This window comes from Pipra filicauda, unplaced genomic scaffold (assembly GCF_003945595.2).
Source record: "Pipra filicauda isolate LSUMZ 115617 unplaced genomic scaffold, ASM394559v2 scaffold7_size6619720_pilon, whole genome shotgun sequence".
Lineage (NCBI taxonomy): Eukaryota > Metazoa > Chordata > Aves > Passeriformes > Pipridae > Pipra > Pipra filicauda.
In genome coordinates this window covers 3,113,339-3,138,761 of record NW_024104976.1, presented here as the reverse complement: position 1 = coordinate 3,138,761, position 25,423 = coordinate 3,113,339, and the positions used below count along the sequence as shown (strand labels likewise).

General features: G+C 36.8%; 1 protein-coding gene across 1 annotated transcript in view; it reads left to right on the top strand.

Annotated features, from left to right (window-relative positions):
* The window catches only part of MYO5C (myosin VC), a 33,342-nt gene extending 15,564 nt beyond the window's left edge, over window positions 1-17,778 (top strand). Inside the window, exons 21-41 of the mRNA XM_039390081.1 lie at window positions 164-310; window positions 899-1,063; window positions 1,299-1,392; window positions 1,955-2,018; window positions 3,231-3,411; window positions 3,995-4,088; window positions 4,972-5,035; window positions 5,123-5,203; window positions 5,597-5,777; window positions 6,704-6,797; window positions 7,568-7,619; window positions 7,827-7,992; window positions 8,245-8,332; window positions 9,042-9,137; window positions 10,126-10,280; window positions 11,370-11,459; window positions 12,762-12,912; window positions 13,333-13,615; window positions 14,675-14,849; window positions 15,298-15,378; window positions 15,637-17,778. Coding sequence (XP_039246015.1) covers window positions 164-310; window positions 899-1,063; window positions 1,299-1,392; window positions 1,955-2,018; window positions 3,231-3,411; window positions 3,995-4,088; window positions 4,972-5,035; window positions 5,123-5,203; window positions 5,597-5,777; window positions 6,704-6,797; window positions 7,568-7,619; window positions 7,827-7,992; window positions 8,245-8,332; window positions 9,042-9,137; window positions 10,126-10,280; window positions 11,370-11,459; window positions 12,762-12,912; window positions 13,333-13,615; window positions 14,675-14,849; window positions 15,298-15,378; window positions 15,637-15,789 — 2,655 coding nt within the window. The 3' untranslated portion in view covers window positions 15,790-17,778. The remainder of the gene's footprint in view (window positions 1-163; window positions 311-898; window positions 1,064-1,298; window positions 1,393-1,954; window positions 2,019-3,230; window positions 3,412-3,994; window positions 4,089-4,971; window positions 5,036-5,122; window positions 5,204-5,596; window positions 5,778-6,703; window positions 6,798-7,567; window positions 7,620-7,826; window positions 7,993-8,244; window positions 8,333-9,041; window positions 9,138-10,125; window positions 10,281-11,369; window positions 11,460-12,761; window positions 12,913-13,332; window positions 13,616-14,674; window positions 14,850-15,297; window positions 15,379-15,636) is intronic.
* The last annotated feature ends 7,645 nt before the right edge of the window (window positions 17,779-25,423 follow it).

The window sequence follows — 25,423 nt, the reverse complement described above, 5'->3', positions numbered from 1 at the left end:
ATTGCAGTGGCTCAAATGTGTCTGCAGTCTGGTAATTTCAGTATTTTGATACGTCCGTGAGAAGCATCGTGCTTACTGGTGCATGTAGACTCACAGACTGTTGTAATTGCTGCTGACAGAGCCATAGATAATTACAGACAGATGTTAATATTTTGTTTTAAAGATGCGTGAAGAACAGAAGGCTGTGGTCCTTCAGAAATACGCCCGTGCGTGGCTTGCCAGGCGCAGGTTCCAGAATATTCGGCGCTTTGTGTTGAATATCCAGCTCTCATACAGAGTGCAGCAACTGCAGAAGAAGATAGAGGAACAGGTGAGGGAAACCAGTTTATGATTTGTACTTTATCATATCTGTTCTAGTAAAAGTGCTTATGTTGACTAGAGGCTTATGTGAATTTAAACATCTGTATGTTACTTGAGAAGACGGGAGAATATGCAAGGGGTATGGTCCCTTATAATAAACTACTAGACTTCGTACATCCAGGCTAGAAAGAATCCCCTAGGATTTCCTTATATTTGTGGGTTAGTTATGCAAATGAGAAGAATCTGCAATGAACTTTTTTTTTTTAATTGTTTCTTAAGTAGTCCGTCCGGTCTCTGGATGGGGTTACTTGTTAGTATGAAGGATGTGTGAGATACTGCTCTGGTACAACATATTTAGTAATTTTTGGGAATTCCACATTATGTTTATTTTGCATTTTATTTTTGAGAGCCATACCAGCCAAATCATCTTTAAAATGGTAGTTTTAATCTAATTGAGGGAAACAGTCCCTGGTTGAAATAATCATGACTGGTATGGGATGGTGAGCAGAAGTAGGTCAGGTGCTCCCTTCAAAATTCTATGGAACAGTTTCAGGTGTGCATTTTTTTGTTTCCTTTTAACCTGTCCTGCTCATTGTAGAGTAGAGAAAATCATGGTTTGCTGGAACGATTGACCAATTTGGCTTCAGCTCATATGAGTGACACGGACACAATTCAGAAACTCGAAGCAGATCTCGAAAAGTTAACTGCTCAAAAGAGAACATACGAAGAGAAAGGGAAAAAGTATAAAGAGGACAGTGAACAGGTAAATTATAATTGCCATCTGGGTGCTTTTATTTTTAAATCCTTTTTTTTCAGTTACTGGATTTATCAGATGCATGATTTGAGAGTTGCTAGGTAACTATACTTTTTTGTGTTTGTGTGGGAGGCAGCAGAGAAGGAAGGAAGTCCATAGATGCTTGTTAAAATGTAACGTCTTCTGTGACCTATTTTTTCCTCCTTTGTAATTTGTATATTATGCTTGCTTTTTGTGTGTACAGAAAATCTTAAAACTTGAGAATCGGAATAAAGAATTGCAAGAACAGAAAGAGACCTTAGAAATAAAGCTCCAAGAAAAAACTGAGGAAATGAAAGGTACAATAACTAAAGGGAGTTTCAAAGGCATTGTAGTGGGGTAAATTTGTAAAGTCAAGTTTTCAGCAAAAGTAAATTACTTTTGTATTAATAAGAGCAATATAAATGCTGAATTTACATTAATTGAAATTCATGTTTAGAATGTGTAGTGCAAATGCTTTTTATTTAATAATTAAATTAAATTTGTTCTTTCAATAGCAAAAATGGTCCTCCTCTTATGCTTCCTGTCTTATGGACATGTATTCCTTCAAAGTGTAGCTTCATCCTTGGTTCCTTTAATTGATTCCTTTTAGGAATCTAGTTCCAAAGGACACAGGCAGCACATGAGATCAAGTATACTTTAGAGGAATAACAATTTAGTGTTTCAGAACCTTTTCTATTCTATAGCATTCCTTATAAAGTGTACTGTGATGATTTTTTGGCACTCGAGAGAGTAATTTCAGCCTCAAAATATGTTAAGGATTACTTACTTAAACAAAAATTTCTCATTGTGGTCATACTGTTTTAATAAATGTACATAATTGCATGAAAGTCTTTGAGACATTGAAATATCTTTTGACAGAGAAAATGGATGACCTCACAAAGCAACTCTTCAATGATGTACAAAAAGAAGAAAAACAGCGAATGTATGTAATCTGAATTTTATTGCTTTGAAACAGCATTCATTTTTTTCTCTTTCCCTACCTTTCTTTCTCCTGCTGTGAATGTGTTATGTTGACATCCCTTATGAATCTATCCAAGTTCTTGGGCATTAATGCTAGTCCTGAAGTACTTCATGCAGAGTTTAGGAAAGCACATGCTAGTTCGTAGGTCAGTCATGTGCAGGAAATCATGATGAGACTGTTCCTGCTTTTTCAGTTTCCTGTCTTTTCATGTGTCTTTCTAAGAATTGAAAGGCAACCTTGATCTGATGGTTTCTTTAGAAATATCCTCAGAATTTGGTCAGGACTGGAAGAGCAGCTGCTGGCCATGCCAGTCAGAATTCCTGTGAAGTGAATTTTAAAGGGCAGAATTGAAATATTCAGTATAAGGAAAGGCAGTGTTTGTAAAAGGACATTTGGTTAAAGATATAAAGGAAAGAACTTTTCCCCCTCCCTTTGGTGTTTCATTTGCAGTAGTAAAAATCCTGTTATTTTTCAATAAATGGTTGTTGCTTTGCAGCATACTTTTCTTAGATCAAGTACTTATTTCCCAATAACTCTTTTCCAGTGTAAGACAGAGAACCTCAGGTACCAGAAAAATGCTGTTTTCTGAAGTGCAGAGTGCAATCAATCACAGTCCTGAGGTCTGGAAGCTGTGTCATATTCCAGCCCAGTCTGATTTCAGCTGCCAATTACTTCAGACTGTACTAAAAGGACTTCTTTTGCTAGTTTTTCTGCTTTGCCCATTATCTATATTATGTTGGAAGCCAGTCCAATCCATCAGGGACTAGTGGAAAATGGAAAACTGCTTGCAGTGTTTTACTGAGCAGGACACAGGGCTTTCTGTTTCTTTGTCCTTCTTCAGTGCTGACTGTGGCCATAAATGTAGTAGAAAGTTACTCAGGCAGGCTAACTCACAGAGTTAGAGAACTAACCTTGAAGTGGAATAAACTCAGTTTTGCCTTTAATTCTGTCCCAACATCTGAATTACATGTAGTGAAGTCTATGGACATTCTTCTCCCATTATCATCCATTTTGTAGATTGATTCTGAGCATATAGGATGCATTTTCAAGTAATTATGGTTCATTTAAATTTTCTTCAATGAGACATGTCCTTCAAATTAAAACTAAAACAAAGCCCACCCTTTCACTTATGACTGTACAAAAATAAAACCACCTTTCCATTGTCTTCTGTAGGATACTTGAGAAAAACTTCCAAAATCAGAAGCAGGACTATGAAAAGGAGATTGAATTGCTCAAGGGAGAAATTAAGATTCTGAAAGAAGAAAAAACTCAGCTGCAACATCAAATTCAGCAAGAAAGTGTCATTCAGGATGGCTTGAAAATGGAAGTAGGACAGCTTACAAAACAAGCACAGGTGAAGCATGATGCATATTTCATTTTGGAGTCTTTGCTAGATAAAGCAAGTAGAGAATGTGCATGTTTTATTTATAGATTATCTTCACTATTTTTTTTATTTTCAGTGCACTTTTAGAACAAGTTATAATTAATAAACTATATTTGATACACCACTATGTAACATTGTGTTCATGTAGTACACAATACATGTTACTGCAGTGCATGTTTTCAAGAATAATTGTGCTTGAATATTTATGCATTTAAATCTGTGGATCTTTTTTCCTTCCTTTTCCTGATAATGTATTTGTTTCTCAGGGGATTTTCATAAATGTAGTTTATAAACTGAACCTGAAAATAGTACTTTTGTGTAAAGTCACATTTTTTTCTCTGAGTCAATTCCATGGCACAAACACATATTTTTTTCAGTACATCACATTTTTTTTCTGCTCTGATGCCTGAGAACCAGATACTTTAAATAGAACACATTTCAAGCCTTTTACCGTATGAACCCGTTCCTAATTATAACTATCCTTATGATTTAATTGTTACTCAGCCCTTGTTTTTCACTACTTGTCTCAGTCTATAATTTTTCTCTGATTCAGAAAATACCTGAGTTACAAAAGGAAATCGAGCTGCTACAGACGCAAAAATTGGATGTGGAAAAGCAGGCCCACTCACAGAAGCGAGAATTGAGGGGTAAGATACACACCAGATAATGCAGAGAACTTACCAACTATGACATGGAGACAGTTTAAATTGCTTTCTTCTGTGTTAGCTTTGACGAAACTCCTGTTCTCTTTCCCATCCAATACTGATTTCATTCTATTCATATATTTACTCACATGGGGGAAAAAAAGACTCAACAGGTGAGTTTTACAAAGTGATCACTGAATACTGAGATCTGGTGTACCCCTTTGAAAAACCTCTGATTTCAGACATTTCTCCTTTGTGTTTAAAAATCAATACTAATAATTTAAACTTCACTTAGAATTTAAACTTCGCTTAAAGCTTAACAAATATCTTGCAGAGACCTAAGAATGTGGAAACAGTACATTACCTGATGAAGTTTTCCTTCATCTTTAGCCTTAGGTCCAATAATGTCAAATATGCTTAAATAACTTGCTGAGTTGGGTTCCCTTTGGGAAAAGGTACTTAAGAAGCACCACTGTTGTGGACTTTGTTCACTTTGTTCATAGAGAAAACCTGTATCTGCAGCATTTAATGTAGTAACCTAGCACTAGATGACAAATCATCTATACAGCTCTAGCAGTTGTTCAGATTCAGACTGGAAAGGTGTAACTTTGCACTGAAAGTTTGGTGTGTTTAGAAAAAAAAAGCACTATTGGTGGTACACCAATCTAATGCACCTGCATGTCCCATAGTAAAACCAAGTTCCTCATTGTATTCTTGTAGTAAATCAGATACTTAACCAAGAAACGGGAAAGAACCTCATAGATTTAGGAAGAGGTTTGTTTAATTTTTGTAATTAAGCGTAATTTGAAATGTGCAGAGAAAATAATTCATATAATAAACTTTATTAGTTTATTCATGTAATAAAATTCTTTTTTTTTTTTTACAGAAAAGATGTCAGAAATTACAAAGCAGCTTCTTGAAAGTTATGATTTTGAAGATGTGAGAAGCAGGTAATTTTGTCCTGAGGTCTCTTAAAAAAAACCTTAAGAGATGCGTTTTGTTCACGTGCACACTCATGGTACTGCCTTGCATTCCAGACTCTCTGCGGAGGATTTGGAACACTTAAATGAGGATGGAGAACTGTGGTTTGCTTACGAGGGCTTGAAAAAAGCTACAAGGTTAGTTCAGTTCTTCAGTGTTTTCATAACTCCAAACTGTGATCTAGAAAATAAATTGGAAGATCAGTGAATAACTAATTTGACAGTGCAGCACTGAACTTCTGTTTAAGAAATGAACAAACACTACATTATATGATGGGCTGAGCAGCTTAAAATCAGTTTAACAATCTTTAAGTTAAAGTCAATGAGTAAGTGTGTATGTATGAGTCAAGGAAATGTGTTTCCTCTGAGATATCATGCATAACTTTCAGCTCCCTTAATGCACAGGTGAGGTAATGGAATATCTCTGTGTTAATCACAGTACTTGGTTTTCATTTCATATTAAACTTGACCCATTTCACCAAGGTCATTCTGCATCTGCCATGTTCTTTCTCCCTTTTTTTTTTTTAACAGAGTATTGGAAAGTCATTTCCAGTCTCAGAAAGAAATATATGAGAAGGAGATTGAAGGTTTGAACTTTAAAGTTGAACACCTTAGTCAAGATATTAATCATCTACAAAAATTATTCCGGGAGGAAAATGACATAAATGATGGTATTCGACTTGAAGTTAGCAGGCTGACTTCAGAAAACCTGGTAAGATCAAGGTGTAGTAATCAAAGTGTAGTAGTACAATCCAAATGTGTTTGTGGCACAGAGCACTCAAAATCTTGCAGTCATGTCCTTGAATCCTCAAGGCTCAAACAAATGGGGCCATCTAAGATTGCACATCCATAAGGCTCTTTCCCTGTCTGCTTGGGGTGGTGCGTAAGGAAGCAGCCAAATTTCTTGTCCAGCTCTACAGTTTGTTGGGGCAGCCTCACAGAGATTCTCTTCCCTTTTCTTTTGCATAAACTTCATTTGAGATTTTTCTTCAGAAGCCTCTTCGAAGTTCTGAGACTCTCCCCGCCAGAGGGCAGCTGAGCGTAGCAAAACACACCAAACAAACTGCAGGCACGGCTGAAGAGTGTGGTAATTGGTGCTGTGCAAAACTGTCTGACACAAGGAACAGATATTATTCCAGAAAATAGCATATACCGCATAATTTTTCTGAAAAATAATTGAAAAAATATTTTCAAAACAAAGTTATGAAAATTAAAAATATAATAAAAAGTTATTTACAATGTTATTTAAAAAAAAAAAAAAAAAAAAAAAAAAAAAAAAAAAAAAAAAAAAAAAAAAAAAACATTTTATGGCATATTGAGGGCTTTTTTCCACTATTAATTGAGCTGGGGAAATTAAAGCCACAGTGTAATTTCCTTTAAACTGGAACAGAACAATGGTACTACTGGGACAGTCAAACAATTTGATTAGCTCACTATTTCATTTTTAACAGTGGCCAGCAGCAGGTGCCTCCAGCAAAGTTAAACAAGTCAGGCAAGCAGGTAGCAGTGCTCCCCCAGAGTCTCTCCTCTGGTTTTGACTATTTTCAGTTGAAGCTCCTGAAGTGTTATAGGAACTACTGCAGGCATTTGAAAAGAAGGAAGATGCTGAGATACACAAATCTCCTTTTCCTCTAAAAGGTGATCCCAGATCTTAAACAGCAAGTTTCTGAACTTGAAAATCAAAAATTAGATCTTGAAAACCGTCTTCAAGAGCAGACTGAAAAGTTGAAAGGTAAAGTACCAGTATGATCCCTTGTCTTTCAGTTGTTCAATGGATTCCCTATATTTGAACTTTTAAAAGTTGAAGCAATATTCTGTGACAGCTTCATTGCTGTATTACTTTTCTTCTTAGTAAAATGTAAGACACAATGAAAAAATATGTTGTATATTTTATATCTCTTATTAAAGAATAAAATACATGCAAGCATGTGCTTTTTTTTTTTTACCTTTTTGAGGGCATTCAGTTCTATAGTTTGGATGTCTACAAATGTATTCAATAGGGCTCTGCAGAGAATATGTGGAGTGCAGTATGCCCTTTGGAAACAGTCATAAAAAGGAAAGATGATTTGGAACTTAAGGCATACTCCATGAGATGGACTTAAGAGAGTGCTGAAGATTCAGAGTCAGAGGGAAAAGTTCTTGCTGAGTTTGCTTGTTTGAAAGTTCTTCTCAATTTAGGAAAGCATACTCTGCTGAGCATTCTGAGTCTCTCTAGCTGCAGTGTCTTCCTAGGCAACTGACTTAAAATTTAGAAGTATTTTTACTGCCACCTCCAAGAAGTTAGTAGCATGAAAATTCTTCATCCCGTGTAAATTTCTTTATGTCCCATATTTCTCTGCTACATTATCTGGCAGGTCATTCCGTTTCATTAGAGGGAACAAAATTATGAGCGTAAGAAGAGATTAACTGAATACCAGTACAGAACAGTAAATGACTTTGATTTTGTTGTTTCTCTTTTGTTTTGGGTTTTGTTGCTATTTATTACTGAAAAAAAAATGAAAGAGATGTCTAATCGGCTGCATTATGAGCTAGAAGGGACTAGAACACAAAGACGGTAATTTTGATTTTATTTTTTTTAATTTAAGAAATGTAGTCACTATAAGCTGTGGTAACAGAGTCAGTTAAACACCTTAAAGTATTACATTTCATGTAAGATTTACCTTACAGTGTTGTGTACAGTTAATAAGTAATGGATGAGTATGATATAACTATGCTTTAACAAAAGATTAAGAGACAAGACTTCTTATCTACCTATTTTTAGAACTAATGAGGCTCAGAATGAAGTGGAGATAAAACAAAAAGAGACTCTGAAGGGCACAGCCCAAGAAATTGAGGGTCTGAGCAATGGTTTGGTGCAAGATGAAGTCCAGGATGAAGTACAAAGCAAGATAAAACAAGTGACAACTCGATTCCATGTGGAAAACATGGTGAGGAAATGAAATTGTCATTAAGAAATTGTACCTGAAATGAAAGATAAAAAGAATAAAATAATGATTTTGTGGTATGGATAGGATGTTTTCTCAATTAATTGAGGGAGAAAAAAATATGAAGGTGTTTCTTCCACCAAATATAAGTAAAAGCACATCATAGCACACTGTAATTGTGGCAATAACATAGAGCAGTAGAAAACAAATTTTTAATTGTGTTTACTCTGAACTCACTGACTTGGATTATTACAGGATCTTGAAGAAAAATTAGACATGAAAGATAGAATAATAAAAAAATTGGAGGATCAGATCAAAACTCTTACCAAAACTCTTGAAAAAGGTAAGATATTGTTATGTGATCTGTTTTTTTTAATAGCTTTGCATGGTCAGTGTCTGTTTGAAGAAAAATGTATTTAAAGAGGTGGAGTTTGGGGTGGGGTTAGAAATTCAAAACCTCAGGAAAATGTGCCAGGGGAACCACCAACAGAAATTACATAAAAGTCATTTCCTGGTTTGATTGGGGTTTTTTGTAATAGGCTAAATAATAGACACATATGGGACCCAGACTATATGATAAATATTAAGCCAGAGGCATAAGGTTCTGTCAACAGAAGTTAACACCTACCCTCACACAAACTGTCTCTGAGCCAACAAAGTTAGTTTTGCGTGGGATGAGTAACTCCTCCCATTATCCTTCAAGTGGCAGGTGGTTCCTGATATGAAGTTAGTTTGTATAAAGCTCTTATATACAATGTAGTTGTTTGCTATAGAAACCTCTTATGAATATTGCAGAGGTGCCTTAACATAGAGATGTACTGTTGCTGTTTATTTGCCTTATTAACACAAGTAATTCCACTGAATCCAACGAAACTATTCAGGAACAATATAAATACTTAACTCATAGTGCTTGGAAGCATAAGCTAAGAACATTAATGTGAACAGGCCTGTACTCTATTATAGAGAAAACTGCTTTTCCCCAATAGTTTGCTCTGATGTGACCATTAGCTCAGCCACTAACCTGGAAGTAACAGTACTTTTGTGTTTGACAGCTGAAGCTCATGTGCCAACTTCGTCCAAAGAGTACATTGGAATGATGGAGTACAAAAAAGAGGATGAAGAAAGGATCATTCAAAATCTGATCCTTGGTATTTTAGTAAAACTTGACATTTTCTAAGTTGTCAACAATATTCAGAACACTACAACAAAAACTACAAGGCCATATTTCACTTACATTCAAAGTTGCCTTTTTCCCCACTCCCTTACCACCAATACAACTTGGAGGCTCTGTATTGCTCTTTTTCTATTGCCAGACATTTCAAGTGCTTTATCTGTGTAAAAATCATTTGTCTGACTCCACATAATGCTGACTCTGTTATCTTTTTTATTATTTATTCACCTCTAAAGCTCTAAATCTCAAGAGCACACCAGGGACTTGAATTTATGTTCTTCCTGGTCATCTACTAAGTCTGTAAGTCACTGGGCTTACATCCATGTATGATGGTTACTCTCCTGTCTGTCCTTTCCATATCATTCTCTTCACTGAAAGGAACTGTACTTTCATGTTTGTCTTGTAGAAGAATTTTGTCCTTCATCTGTGTTACTTTACCATATCAATTTTGCTGCCAAATCAGCTTTTTGCATTACCTTACAATCAATATTAAATTCAGCAGATTTTCTATGCACATTGGTACCGTTATTAAATTAACAATATCTGCCTTTTCTTATCAGCTACTTCAGCCTTGTGAATGTGTGTATCTTTGTGAACAAAGGTGTGTCTTTAAACAATGCCTAAATTTGTGGGGCCTCCAGTAGGTAGTTAAATGCAAATTGCTTTTTGAAGTTGTTCTGCCTGGCATAGCCCATGCTAGACCTCAGAATTTGCTACAGTACTCTCCTAACTCTCTGAAAAACTTAATTAATACTATTATGTGTGCAATACTGTTACAGAAATTTTCAGAAACCAGCAATTCATCAGTAAATCAATTATGAAGTGTCTGGTCCCTGAAGACATGAACCACATAGTGCTTCTTTTTCAGAATGATAGATTGAATCATTGAATTCTTATATAATAAATATAAGATTATTATTATATTATTCTTATAAATATATAATTCTTATATAATCTCTATGCAGATTTAAAGCCACGTGGAGTTGTAGTTAATATGATACCTGGCCTGCCAGCTCACATCCTATTCATGTGTGTGAGGTATGCAGATTATCTGAATGATGCTGACATGCTGAAGTCTTTCATGAATGTAACCATTGATGGTATCAAACAAGTTGTTAAGGTAGGAATTGTGTTTGGCTGTAATATATTGTACTTTTTTATTTTTAACATAAAGCATCAGATGCATGCATAGTACCTGGGGAATGCCAACACTTCCATTGCTGCTAGTCCTGTAATGGAATGATGATCATTAGTGACACTCTTTGAAGTTTGCAGTAGTATCCCTGTAAAGTCTCCAGGTAAGGTTCAGCTGTGCTGAACACAGAATGCATTAACATAAATTATTTTTATCTGAAGAACCTCTTGACAAAGTAATTAAAAGTATTTTTCATTTTACAATGAGCAGCTAATTAGGTGAAATGCACCTATGCTTTCAGCACTGGTAAAAGTCAGATGGACAGAAATGAAGGTTAGTATGTCTGGTAGCAGGCAGATAGCAGAATTATTAGAGGTTTTTACACTGCTCTTCTACTAGTGTAATAGTTTTTTTCTGATATGTCATTTGGTACTGCAACACTAGTACCAAAATATTAAAATTTGTTGCCAGCCAGTTTACAAAAATTAAGTTGTAAAGAATTGTTAGTCTGTTGTCTCATCTGCGTAACAAATTCAGCTCTGTGAATGCTTTGTTGTGGATTTATGCCTGGAAACACCAAGCAAGCACAGACAGGAATAGACTGTGGTTTATGCAGTTGAACATGTTGTACAGAGAATGCCTATAGTTTGTTTAGAAACAAATTTATAGCACAGTTTATCCGTTAGAAAAGCTTTTTTGCACATAGTTAGAATTAATTATTTGTAGTTCAGTTTCATTGGGGTGTGCAGGTGTTGTTCACACTTCTTTGCAGGAAGCCCTCCAGTACACTACACTATCCATAGGAATGTGCAAAGAACTGTTTGTTCAGGCTAATTCATTTAGCCAGTCTGTCATATCAGAATACTTAAACAGTATTTACCAAATAAAAGAGGGATCTTTGCTATGTGTGCCTGAAAACACAAATGATTTGTTCACCTAGGATGTTACAGGTGCTGTGTGCTCCTTCTGCTGTAGATTGACTCCATTATGCCAACGCTGTAATGGTCTTAAGTTTAGTTATTAAATTAACTTCATGAGACAATACCATAATAAGATTGCTTTACTTATTTTCAGGAACATTCAGAAGACTTTGAGATGTTGTCCTTTTGGCTTTCCAATACATATTATTTCCTTAACTGTTTAAAACAGTACAGTGGGGAAGAGGTAGGATTGATTTAATAAAATAATGTCATTACTTTACTTTTAATAAACTTTAATTGGAATTAAAAATAGTGATAATAGATGATTATTCACCAGCTCACCACTGTTCCATCCAGGTATTTAGATATTCAGATTGCTGTGCAGTGGTATTATATGTCTTATACAAATAAAAAAACCAGTATAGAACTAACAGATGAAGTGAAATCAAAGAAACATCAAAGTGCTGAAGTAGGTTAAAGACATGGCCTGAGAACTGCTCCTTAATTTGAACTATTTCACATGAGTTTAATGTAGGCTGGACTTAAGATATCCAGCTATCTATCTATCTATAATATAAAAAAAAGTTTTACTATTTTATTATTGGGACCTTTCAAGCACCTACTGCTACCAAAATATGGCTATAGAAGAAAACCTTGGGAAAGAAACAAAACAATAAAATGTTCAGATTTTTCCTTATTTCAGTTGCTTTTTTAAGCTAAGTTTTATCCTGAGATTCAAAATTCTTTTAATTATTTTCAATTGAAAACTCTTACTATATTTTTTTGGCTAGGTTTTATAGATTCAGATAGACTGAATGAAATTAGAGACAATAGAATAAAGTCTTCAGGATTAAAGGAAAGAGATGCCTCAAAGCCTCGGCATCCCAGTGTGTGCTGGGTCACCAGCAACGCTCCCTCTCGTGGTCGTACCGGGAACGGCTGCAGAGCAGCGCAGAAAACATTTAAACTTAGTTACCGAAGTGTTTTATAATTTGGTTGCAGCAGTAGGCAAAGGTTTCCAAATCAAAAAATTTGATTTGGAATCCAAATTTACTGTTAATATATATTTCTAATGAATATTCAAGACTTCACACAAGTTAGGATTCCGTGTAGACTTTTTGAAGTCAGAACTTTGCTAATGAAAAGTCTGAAAATAATATCCCTTTGCTGCAATAATTTTTTTTTTGACATCATAGTTTAAATAACTATATTTTTGCCTTTTTTTTTTTTTTTTTTTTTTTTTTTTTTTGACAAGGGGGCAGGGGAAGTTTTCTTTCTGTTTAAGTGATCTAGGAATTGTTCCAAAGTTCATTGAAGTCTATGCATGTCTTTCCCTTGGCTTTAGGAACAGAGTAAATGTCAGCATAAACTGGAAAATTAAGTACTGGAAGCATCCATTGAAATTACCTGTAGCTTTGACTCATTCTGAGACTGTGTTCAGCCAGAGGTGGAATGAGTTACTCTAATACATACATTACATTGTGGGAATCATTTATAGTTATAATGTTATGTGATTCTAATAATTATGTTTACAACTCACTTGTAGGAATTTATGAAGTGTAACACTCCACGTCAGAATAAGAACTGTTTGAAGCATTTTGATCTCTCAGAATACAGACAAATTCTTAGTGATTTGGCCATTCGAATATACCACCAGTTCATTCTTGTCATGGAGAACAACATTCAGCCCATGATTGGTAAGACAGCACCAATCCAGACACACCTAATGCAGCTTGTGAACTGTATGAATAAAGCTTATACATGGAGGCAAAGGGTGGGACAGACTTCTTTCTCCTGTTGATCTATACATGTGTTCCAGCATGTGTGTTTCCACACATATAAATTCCACTGAGTGGTATATCCCCACAGGGTTTGGAAAGACTTTTTCCTCACAACACTTCCTGGCGTGGGATAATGCTTCGAATCTGAGCAACATCATACAAAAACAAAAGGCTTTTTAAAAAACGTGTGCTCCAGAAGCCTTTTTCAGTATCCCATTTTTCTTTTATCATTTAACTTTTAAAATACCCTGCAAGTAGGTTTTGTTCAATAACTAATGTAACTGAAAGCATCCTTGGGAGTTTTGTTCTTATCAGTTATTTTCTGTTGCATTTCAGTACCAGGCATGCTGGAATATGAAAGTCTTCAGGGAATTTCTGGCTTGAAACCTACAGGGTTCCGTAAACGTTCTTCTAGTATAGATGACACGGATACCTACACAATGACCTCTATCTTGCAACAGCTCAGCTATTTTTATAGCACTATGTGTCAGAATGGCTTGGACTCTGAGCTTCTAAAGCAGGCAGTGAAGCAGCTTTTCTTTCTAATTGGAGCTGTCACCCTCAATAGTCTCTTCCTCCGCAAGGACATGTGCTCATGTAGAAAAGGAATGCAGATAAGGTAAAGCCAGTAAAGTTTCAACAAGCTTGAGAATGAATTTTTAACACTTTCATGTAATATCCTTTGTCTCTAAGTGGCCGTTCTGATGGAAGTAGCCTATTGGTTTTTTTATTCCTTTTGAAAAAGTAAATCTTTGCATTTTGGGTTGAGCTTTCTCAACATAACAATTATAAATTGTTCTTTCCATGGAAACACTAATGGAGGAAAAGGCAGAGAAAATTACAATCTGAAGTTTATAGTCAGGCATGGTTAGGATTCTTTCCATGCTAGCTCATTTGTGATGTGACCAGTAGTATTTTTAATTCTTTCTTACTGTAGTAAACAGGTGCAGTGTCCCCTGGCTGGCAGAGAGACAAAAGCTGACTTGCATGTTTCATGCTCTGTGACAAGAAAAGCACTGAGACAGAGCCTTTGAGGATGTAGATTGAGCATCATCTGTCTTGTTACAAGCACCAAGAAAACATGCTCCTGTTTTGCAGAAGATACAGTTCATTTATTCTCCATTAGTCAGTCTGCAGACTAATGTGAAAGAAAATCAGTAAAATCTTCTCCCATCTGGGAAATTACTGGAAGAAAGCTGCTTTAACCTTTAGGTCATGAGTTGTAAGGCTGGCCCTGCTTTGTAACATGCAAAGACTTTTCTAATTTCCTGTACAAACTCAGTTGTAAATGAATGTTTTCATGACATACAGTGCAATAGGCAATGCAGTATATATAATAGTAGTTTTCTGTAAACAACAGCTAATAACTCACTCTCTATTAGCCAAGCTTTTGAGAAATAAAAAAATAAAAACAAAAAAACAAACTAAACCAAACAAACAATCCCCTCTAAAAAAAACCCCACACCAATTTGAAATATACAAAAGAGTAGGAGTAAACTGACAGTTCAATAAGCTTTTAGTTGTTTGGGTTTTATGAGCTATGGTTATGGTTTTTAACTTGAAATGTACTAATTTGAACACTGCATTAGAGGAGTATTTCTTCTTTAGCAGTCTTTAAAGTAACTTGCTTGCCAAGGCGAACCTGACGTTTCTGTTCTTTGCTCATGGTTTAACCCAGATGTAATATCAGCTACTTGGAAGAATGGCTTAAGGACAAGAATCTTCAAAGCAGCAATGCCAAAGAAACTTTGGAGCCACTATCTCAAGCAGCCTGGCTCCTTCAGGTTAAAAAGATCACAGATGATGATGCCAAGGAAATATGTGAGCACTGCACATCTCTCTCTACTGTGCAGGTAATGAACTATCTGTTTTCTTCTGGCAGCACTGATTGCAGAATCTTAGCCATCTAAAATATTTTGTTGCAAAAGGCTGTTGACCTTTCATTTGATAAAAATAACATTCGTCAGCATTCTGAATCATCACTAGCTCAACTGTAATTTTAACTCCTTATTTCTGATTGTTAGCATTTTTAACTGTGGTGAATACTTGCCTGCTTTGTTCTATCCCGCATTTTTATTCCACAATGTATCTTCTTTACTTTGCCACAGGGTTTTTTTTATTGTTTCCCTTAATCAATTCAGCTTTTTCTACATCTCCTTGATCCTGCTGACACCTCTGGAAATGAGTCATAACAATCATCATATATGTAAACAATTAGGTGACTAGTCAAAATTCTCTCTTTACTGTAAAATGTTTTACTGAAACCTTAATTAGTAAAATAGTCTTTTGTAATTTGAACAGATAGTTAAGATCCTCAACTCATACACTCCGATAGACGACTTTGAGAAAAGAGTGACTCCATCATTTGTTCGTAAAGTCCAGGTAAGAGCTACAACTATTATTTCTCATATTCAGCTTTCAAGATACTTCACACACACAGTTTTTGATGTTAGGTAGTTGTACCCGACCTTTACATCATATTATTACTACGTTGTTCATCTTCTAGGCATTTGGAAGTGATGCAAACAAGTCTGCTTAACATAATGTAAAAGCAAGATTTGCAATGGGAAGAAAACAATGGACTGTTTTTGCTTTGATTCTTAATACAGTATTTTCTTACCCTTTCTGTTATGATTTCAGGCTATGCTAAACAACCGTGAGGAGGTTCCACAGTTGATGCTCGATACCAAGTATCTCTTTCAAGTGACGTTTCCTTTCACCCCCTCTCCACATGCCTTGGAAATGATACAAGTCCCCAGCAGCTTCAAACTTGGCTTTCTCACAAGGGTTTAATAAAAGCAATGAATTGATGTTTCCTCAGAGACTGTGTGAAGACATGCAGACTTTCATGGTTCATTTCACCTGCTGGTGGATAGTATGGCAGCTTGCAGTGAATTAAACTGTTAGAGACTTCTTCTTCAGTCAAGACTTAAACAGTAGGAATAATTTTGGCTTGTTATTTCCTTCTCTCTGTTCTTACTCTTTTCCCTCCATTTCAGTCCTACAGTGATGACTTTATATCATCAACTGGACACAAAGCTTACCACACAGTTTTTTAGTCCAAACCTGACAAGAAAAGCATTTATCTGACCGGTTTGTATTGCTGCCCTGTCAGCACCAGTCAGAGGGGAAGACTGCCATGTGATAGATGTTACTGCTGTACAATTTTCCTTGTCTTTGCTTCCTGTAACAAGAGGGTTTTTTTCTTCCCAAGGTAATTCTATTCTTTGCCTTGATATACTGGATCTGTTTGAGAGTAGCTTTCATCTTCACTTCTTATATCCTTATTTCTTTCACTACAAAAGTAGTCTTTCACAACAGTTCTTCCAGAAGACTACATTGAAACTGGGGAACAGAGATCAATCCAAGAGAATTGCTGTTTACAAACCCACATTGTCTTTTCGTGGGCATGCTGGCTAGGCTCCCTCTGCTTGCATTGCAGCCTGGGGACTCTGCACAGATCTTTGGCCAAAGCAAGGACTCGAGTGCTCTTCTTCAAGACAGGTTTCAGTTTTGTTCTCTGCAGTGACAAGTTTGGATTTAATATGAGTTATTGTAATGGAAAAGTCAGATATAAAGTTCATGTTTTGATCCAGGTTTGAATTATAAGCTTGGTTCTCTAAAAGACAGGAGTCATCTCCTGGTTTGGTTCCATCTATAGTGCAGTGTATTTCAGAATATACACTGAGTACGCACATGTGCACATCACCTTTCTCCTTTTCTCTTTTTGCTGGTTTCCCTCCTCCAGTCCAGAGACTGAATAGGAGCAGATGCAGTTACTGTGGTCTGCTGTTACTGATAAACCAAGCCTAATTCCTTACATTTCATCTTTATTTATTTCTTTTCAATTTCAGGATCCTTAAAAGCAGTAGTCGTCTCCTTTTTGCTTTGTTCAGTCTTCTCCGTGTAATCAGGGAGTAAAAGTAATTTTATTTAGTTCTGGACTCTGTCAGAACAACTGGGGAAACAGCATTCACCTCACCACAATGATAACTATCCTTAGAAATTCCTCAGTAAATAATGCTGGTTTTCTAAACTACTTTATTAGACGTAGTTATTAAAATCAAGTACTAAAGCTTTGAAATATTTGATGGACTCTAATTGAGTTAATTTAAATATTGCAGGAAAGAACAATTGATTTTATTTTTATTATTGTTATACAGTGTTAGTACTACTTGTTTAATTTCACAGAACAATCTGTAAATATAAAGAAGGAATCATTCTTGCTATTTAGTGTTCTTGGTGTTTACTATGTACAGTGTAATACTCATCATGATATCCACAGACATATACTCAAAATATATGAAGGAAAAATTTTTTGGTTCGTTCAACCAAAGGATGAACAAAGCTGTACAAAGGATCACATATGTAGGTAGACTGGTATTTTAGTGTGTTAAATAAAGTAGCTTTTAAATCACTTTGTAGTGCTCTGTGTGAATGAACAGCTATGTTCTCAGTATGGAATCATTTGAAAGAAGTTACTTGGAACTATGTGAACATTAGTGAGTACAGTCAGTCTTGTATTGCACCATAACCATTTATTTAATGGTCCAGTTGCTTTGCTGTAACATTGTGTATCTTCCTGTCAGCATGGCATGTTCTCCTTGGCTCCTCAGGAATTTCTGGAAATATTTTAATGCAAGCAACTTTTGTTGCTGTAATTTGTGTATAGCCTTTTTTTACAGTTACTGGAGATGAATGAATGTTACCTGGGATGATGTGAGTAAAATCACAGCCCACTCTTTCAGCCACATCACACAGAAACATCAAGGCATAGATGTCCTTTATGACAAAAACTGTTGATCAAGAAAAAATTGTTCTGACAATTTGATGCTTGGTTACTTTAAGAGGATTGTGTGAAGTATGCTATTAACACTGTGTATGCAAACAGCAAAATATATTTTTAAAGAAAGTTAAAAATAATCGGGTCTATTGTATGCTCTCAGAAACTGACCTTGCTTTTGCTGACATTAATGCCTTCAGCCAGTATGTAAGTACAAAATTCTTTTTGTTCTCTGTAATTCTTCTAAATATAAGGAGCAGTTTTAGTGAAGGCAGATACATGGAAGAGGCGTTACTGAGGCTAACTGTCCTAGAATGACAGTAAAAGTGAAAGCTATTTCGTTCAAATGGGAAAATCACAAAATCACAGAATATGCCGCTTTGGAAGGGACCCACAGGGATCATCAGGTGTTGAATGGTGATCCTTACTGCAGTGACATAGTGTTGAAATGGTTTGTGGAGAGATGTGTGAGCTGCTCTTGGCATCTTTGCATGTGTTTAGACATGTGACTCCTGCAGTTTCTGGGAATAGAACTCAGCAGCATAGGTGGTCCCTTTCAGTCCTGTGCTTCCATAATACTCTAATAAAAAAGAGAATTACAAAATAATACTATAATAAAGAAATTTCTGCCCAGGTCTCTGCTGGGCTGACCTACTTTTTTTTCTCTTTTTCTCTCAGATCCTCTTGACTATCAAATGCAGATACCTAATGGCATAATTTCAGTGACTTCCATAGAGTCTTAATAGTAGATATGACCTTCAGCATTTTTTAAATTTTTCAGACATGTTTTCATGAATTTCCCCAAAATTTTTTCAAAGAGTGCAAGAAAAGCAGAAATTTTTAGTCCTATTGATTTTAAATTTATTGTCTTAGAACAGATAAATAGTAAAAGTATAACCAAGGAGGAACCAGCATGGACACTAATCAATTTGTTTGACTTTTAAATTTTGTTAAGAATATGAGATAAACATCAACAGTGCTATTCATCAGAATGTCAAATTGCTATTTGGAAAAATCAGTTGTCAATCACCTCCCCAGTATGTTTTAACTTTGCTGTTTCGAAACCACCCAAAAATTGCTGCTGTATGGAACAGGCAGGTAAGATCTAGTTTCTGTCCTTTATTCTATATTCTGAAGGAGGGCAGTTAAAGTCTTTATCATCAGTAATCATCAGCATGTAGCTGATCCGAGGTGATGCAACTGGAGAGGCTGAGCTGTAAATACACTTTAAGTAGACTTAGTAGGAAGGTTGTCTCTCTGCATTAGCAGTAGCACAGAGCTTATTTAGTCATCTTGAGACTCTCCAGGTTCTTGCTCTTTGAAAAGGTGGGTAATTTTTCTTACTTATCAACAAACTTCATTGCACAGAATTTCTCTGTAAGTAACATATTTTTTAATGATTCACCATGCTACCATTTTTAGATTTCTAGTGTAACTTTAAAAACCTAAAAAGGTTAAAATTTCAGGCTACAATGCAAGAAGTTGCAATGGTTTTAGACCTTTTGGGTTTAAATATCTTTATAAAATAATATACAAATCTGTCATTATGACAATCTCAGATATAATACTGATTTTTAATTATTCAGAAGTTTTGATGGCTTCTATTATAGCAAAATTCTGTAATGTGTCATAATCTCATCTGAAGTAAAATACTGATAGGGAGGTAGATTACCCTGTATGTTATTACTGGAAATTCTCACACTTTATCAAAGATTAATTCTGCCCAGAGTATTCATTCCAAGCCTAACAGATCCTTGTCAAAAGTCTCTAGAGCTAGTGATGATGTTTTGTTCAAATAAGATGGCTTCACACCAAGTATATAAATCCCTGATTATATCACATGAGTTGCCCTCAGTGGGAACCACTAATTCTAAGAACCTTGGACTAACAGGTTATTCAGTTGTGAATGCCCAGTTTTAAGAATCTAGCAGAAATGAGCCCAGGAGCTGTAGTCACTTAAAAGCCATGAGCAATACCTGCTCCCTGAAAGGATGGCAGCTTGTGTTCTCAGGCTCACATTTGCACAAGAACACATTAAAAACTTTAGGACATATTTGCTGCTTTTCATCAAATGGAATATAAACCTCCTGGACTGCATAGAGCTGACTGAAAGCTCCATGCAGATTTTAGATTAAAGTGCTGTAGTTCTTTTCAGGACAGATTGCTTCCTGCATGTGTTGGGATGAAGTTATGCATCCCCTGGAGACAGCAGCAAAACTTTTATTGACTTAAGTGTGGGCAGGATTTCTGGGTTTATTATCTCATTTTTCATGTAGTCCACTGAAATACATAAGAATAAACAGCAGAATGGAGGCAGATACACAGAGTAAAGTTTGCTTTATATAATGGCCAGCCAAACAAATTCTGAAATCTGCATAGCTGATTGAATTTCTTTTGTTCCATTTAAATCTGTCTTGCAATAGCTTCTTCTGATTGTTTACCAAAAATTCATTATTTATGTACATGTCTAAGTAATGTTAACAGCGTCCATTTTTAGAAGTGGTGAAAGGTCCTATTTTCCCTATGAAAAATGTGCAGAGAAAAATGACACTACATTATTATTCTTGTTTGTTTCTCTGACTCTCAAGTAGTTTTTAATACTCTGTTGATGATAGTTCTTTGATCCTAGAGGTGCCTGGCTTCAGAACAAAAGGGTTTTCATAATGACCCAGCTGTCAGTGTGCTTGAAGCATCAATTTCTGCTCAAGAAGCATATTGTTCATATTTTCTAGCTGCTGCTGCTGGAATCCTAGCTCATCTTTTCAGCTTTAAAAATACTGTATAATACTGACTATTTAATTAGGCAGGGGAAAAACAATAAGTATCAAACAGTGGAGTTTCTCATAAGTTCAGCTGTTGTTATGCATTTCTGGTTATTGACTGCTGACAGACGTTGAGTAAAAATTGAAACTACTTTCCCACATGTAGTGGATCCATGTGCACAGCACATATTATAATGGCATGTGTATATATACATATATTTTGCTTTATATTTTTCTGCGTAAAATTAGAATCTGCAGAGCATGTGACTGTTTTGTATATAGTGACAATTCATCATTCTCAAAAGATTAGTCATGGAGGGAGATTATCCAGCCTACAGATGTCTATATAAGCCTAGGCTGCATTAGCTAGCACAGCAGTAGTGAGAAGCTTTGTGCTGGACTGGAATGCACCCTTTCCTTCTTCTCCATCTCTTTCAGCTCTCACAAACTGCAAAGATGTGTGACCAGACCTTTTTAGCAATTGTGTTTGGTCCCTGTGACAAGTGCTCCAAAGAGAAGCCCCTCAGGCCTGTTTACATCAAATCAGAACAACTCAGCTACTGCTCGCTATGTGTGGAAATGGTACGTTATTGATTCTATCAGCCAGAGTGTGGAAAGACTGCAAAAAACGGGGGTTGGTCTGTTAGGTTGGATTTTTCTGGACTGCAAATAAGCATTGCTAGGCCCACAGACTGCCAAACAAACACCTCTGCAGACACCTGGTGTTTCCATGACCCTGCAACAGAGGTGGCCCTGGGGCTCAAGGATGTTTTATAATTTTTGATTGAAAAACCATAAAAAATTCAAGCTTTTTCCCTTATGGTACCACGTTCCTCAGCTGTGCAAATGTTATGTGCCTGTCTAAGCTCTTCTCTGAGATGCATGTGTGCAACTCTGCTTGGCCTAAGTTCTTAAGTGTTTCCCATTTACCTTTAACAGAACTTTAAAAAAAATGCCATATCATTACAATAAACTCATTCACTAGTGACTAGGAACATGATGTTCATCTAGTCTGTCTCAGTACAAACAAGACACAGTGAAGTGCTGTCAGAATTCTTTCATGTCCCACATTTCACACTGCAACCACATTGTCTCCTATGCTATGTGCAGTACCTGGGTGAGAGCTAGAAGTACCTACTATTAGAATAAGGTGGGAAAAAGCTAATCCTCATTGGATAGAGGAGTGGAGTGTCTTCTGTCACCATGGGCATGCACCACAGAACTTGGTAGTGGAGGAGATTAGCAAACCTGCTGGCCTGACCAGCAGGTCCTGCCACATACCTGCCTGAAAAGGAACGATATTGGAGGCTTTCTAATCTCCAGTAATTACTGGTGAGGTTATATCCCACTATCCTGGTAGGAAGCACTGTTCTAGAGAGATCACCGTGGGGGTTTTTTAGGTGAAATACAAAGCTAAGGTCATGAACCTACGTGGCTATTGAAGAGCTCCTCTGCAAAACTCCTTTTGTAAACTTAAGGATTTTGTTGTCCAACTTGGCAGCATTTTATTTCATCTTCCTAAACCATTGTGCATTATCAGTTGGAGAAGACATCCATCACTGTTTCCTCCCCAGAACTGGTCTCTACTGTGACTGAATGGGGTCCAACTGTTTGTTGCATTTGACTGTCAGATTAAATGATGTCTGCAGGAATGCTAAAAGGTTTAGCAAGCTGTGTTTACAAAACACTGTTGTACAAGCAGATGAGAGCACTGATTTGGTGGCCTAGGTGGTGCATGTGTACAATTCACTGGCTGACACAGCACATTGTCATGCCTTACATTGTTTAGGAGGAAATTTAGATGTAATGACTGGAAGACAAAAGACAGTCCCTTCCCGGTTTATTTGCTTCTCCTGACTTTGAAATTGCTGCTTTGTTCAGGTCCTTCTTGGCCAACAGCCTTCTTGGCTATTTATCCAATAAATTTTTGCATGACCTGATAAATGCATGCTGGAATTACAGGAAAGAGGCTGTTTGTTATTTACAGTCCCACCAACTTTCTCCTTATTATTTGTATTATGGACGTTAGGCTCTTACCCACTGGAACAGCTGCTGGCTAGAAGCAGACTGAGACTTCAGGAAGAATTGCCTCAGTACCTAACAGCCTGTTAGGCTTCCTATTAGCACTGCAGTAGGATCTGGTAGATCTGGCCTCAGCTTGCTTTATATTTAGCAAAAAATTTAAAACCAAATATTCAGAACACAGAGAGCTCTTTGCACTAGTGCTGAAATACACATGGGTAGGGAAATTATATTCTTTACTTTTTTGAATTGATTTTTTAGCACTCTGGCTTATATCAAAATGCACAATATATCCTTGCCACACTTGTGCAAGTGTTTGTGGATGCACGTGCATATTGTAGTGTCTAATTGGCTGATCTTTCTGCAACTTCCCAATGTGCTTGTGAAACTCCTGATTCCAGCCCAGCAGATGCACAGATGCATTTTCATCAGCCAGTCTTTGTGATTTCCCCAAAAGCAACATATGCTGAGGGATAACAGAATTAGAAATTGCTGATTCTCAGTGTTGAGGTCATCCTGCTTCAATTGTTTTAGACAAAATAATCTTGTCCCTCTATGGTTTTGCCTGCCTTGGAGTTTGGTGCTAATCAGTAGAAACTCAATCGATGTTTGCTGGTTTAATTTCCCCATAAAACTATTAGTAAATTAGCTTACAATTTTAAAAGAGATCAGCTGGTGAATTAGTGAGAATGAAAACTTATTTTAAAGGCCTAACTTTTGAGATAGGCAACAATTTGTGACACACTGATGGATCATTCATTTTCCCCAGTGTCCTTATTATCAGAACAGTACCAACTTTTTTCATCCATCCCATCATCTCATCACTACAATCTGATGTATTTGCCATGTGTGGCACTCATTAATCCAGTACTATGTTATCCTCTAAATTATTTCAACCCTGGTCCATTTTATTAAAAGCTCCCAACTGGCCTTACTCTAACCTGTGGTTTTTGCATGGTTAGCTTATGAGAGCATGGGTAGTTAAGCAGTAGTTGGTCAGATGAACTAAATATTTTTTTTTTTTACCTTTTTATTCAAACTAATGATATGTATCACACACTTCTACAGCTCACTGTGTTTGGTACAGGCTTCCCTTTCACCTTATGGATCTGCTTACCCCTGTCATCTCAGGACTAGTACCATGTATCAGCCTACACGTGTGGTTCCCAAGGACTCTCACATTCTGAGCTGTTCTTTGTAGACTTTTTAATCCCATTCCCTAAAGCAGTGAGACTGTTCACATCAGTTAAGGCAAGAAACTCTGAATTTTTCACTGTCAGGACTGTGCCAAGTATCTGACACATAGGTGTTATCTACGCCAAATTCCTGAGAGCTGATGCGTTCCTACCAAGGTAAATAAATTTCCTATGGCTTTTGTTGGATTTAACTTCTGGGCCTCTTCACACTTACCAGGTGTCAGAAGTAAGGCATTTGTCATAGATTAGAATCCTTCAAAAATAAAGTTTCTTCTTCACAGTCTTCCCCTGCTAGTGCCCCAGGACACAGCTGTATTATTGAGTTTAATACAGGTAGGTTTAATTTTTCAGACATGAAGATAACGCAATACAAGAAGCTTTCTGTCACTTTCCTAAAAGACATTTGGGATGGGTTTTTTGTTCTTTTAGTATCACTTTAAAAATATGGAATTTTTATTTCCTTGGCAATGTCTGTGCTGGAAGGCATTTCCAATGTGCTGATTACTGTAGGAGGCTTTGAAGGATGTTCCTTTATTGAGCACTATGTGGATTCCATAGTTTACACCACCTACTTTTGCTTTTGTGATTCTGAATGCAACTGGATTCATCAGTTCAGGGCTGCCTGCATCGCCATCAGGCTGGTGGGGTTACGTCACACCAGTTTCTGTGGACAATGAGAAGTCTGAAAATACATCCACTGCCTTTGACTCTGCAGCAAAGCAACCCAGCTTCTGCCTGAAGATCCATTGACTAAAGGAGACCTTAAGGACATGACCAGATCAGGGCCTGAGTTCAGCTCCAGAATGATGGTGAAGAGCTCAGCAGCTCTGCCCTTGCATCCCTGTTGGACAGCAGCATTACTTCCAAGCCCAGTGTGGGAAATGACTTTTCTCCATCCAGGATGTGCCCAGAGTCCAAACAACAGCTGCAAACAGTCATTTTCTTATCTCCCTTTCCAATCTTGGCCCATCTCCAGATTGAACAATAGCCATTGGATTGTCTATTTTCTGGCTAAAAGGAGACAATGGGAGTCAATATGCATGAAGTTACTCCTTGTAGATCAAGGACAATTCTGTAGCAAGAGGACATTTTCAAGGAACTCCCAGGGAACAAGGAGCTGCCAGGCTATGTGCCATGGCTCTTTCCCTGGAAGCACCAGCTGCTCCTTGTGCCCAGCACAGCTCCTGCTCTGCACCCAAGCAGAACCCACAGAGCTGTGCCCCCGGGCTCACACCAACACCAAACTGGAGGGTTCTTTATTCACCCTTTGGAATTTTGGAAACTGGTCCATTTCAAGAGCTGGGAAGGCCACAGACCATAATATGCTTACCTAAGAGCAGGGGAAAGAAGTAGCTTGTTCAAAGCGGAGTTAAAAGAAAAAAAAAAAAAAAGAAAAAAGAAAGAAACCCTGATAACACCAAATTTAAAAATGAGGAATGCAAAGCATAGTAGAGAGAAGGGTTCTTACCACTGCATCTGTACTGCTGGAACAGGAGCTGGGCCACAGACCTGCATGGCTGAATCTCCTACCCCTACCCATCTCAGTATCAGGGAATGATGGATCTAAGCTGGCACAGGTTCTGTCTTCCCAGTCTGATGTTTTAAAATGACCGATGGCTTTTTTTTTTTGCCTCCTTCCCCCACAGAGTGCGCAACTTGTACAA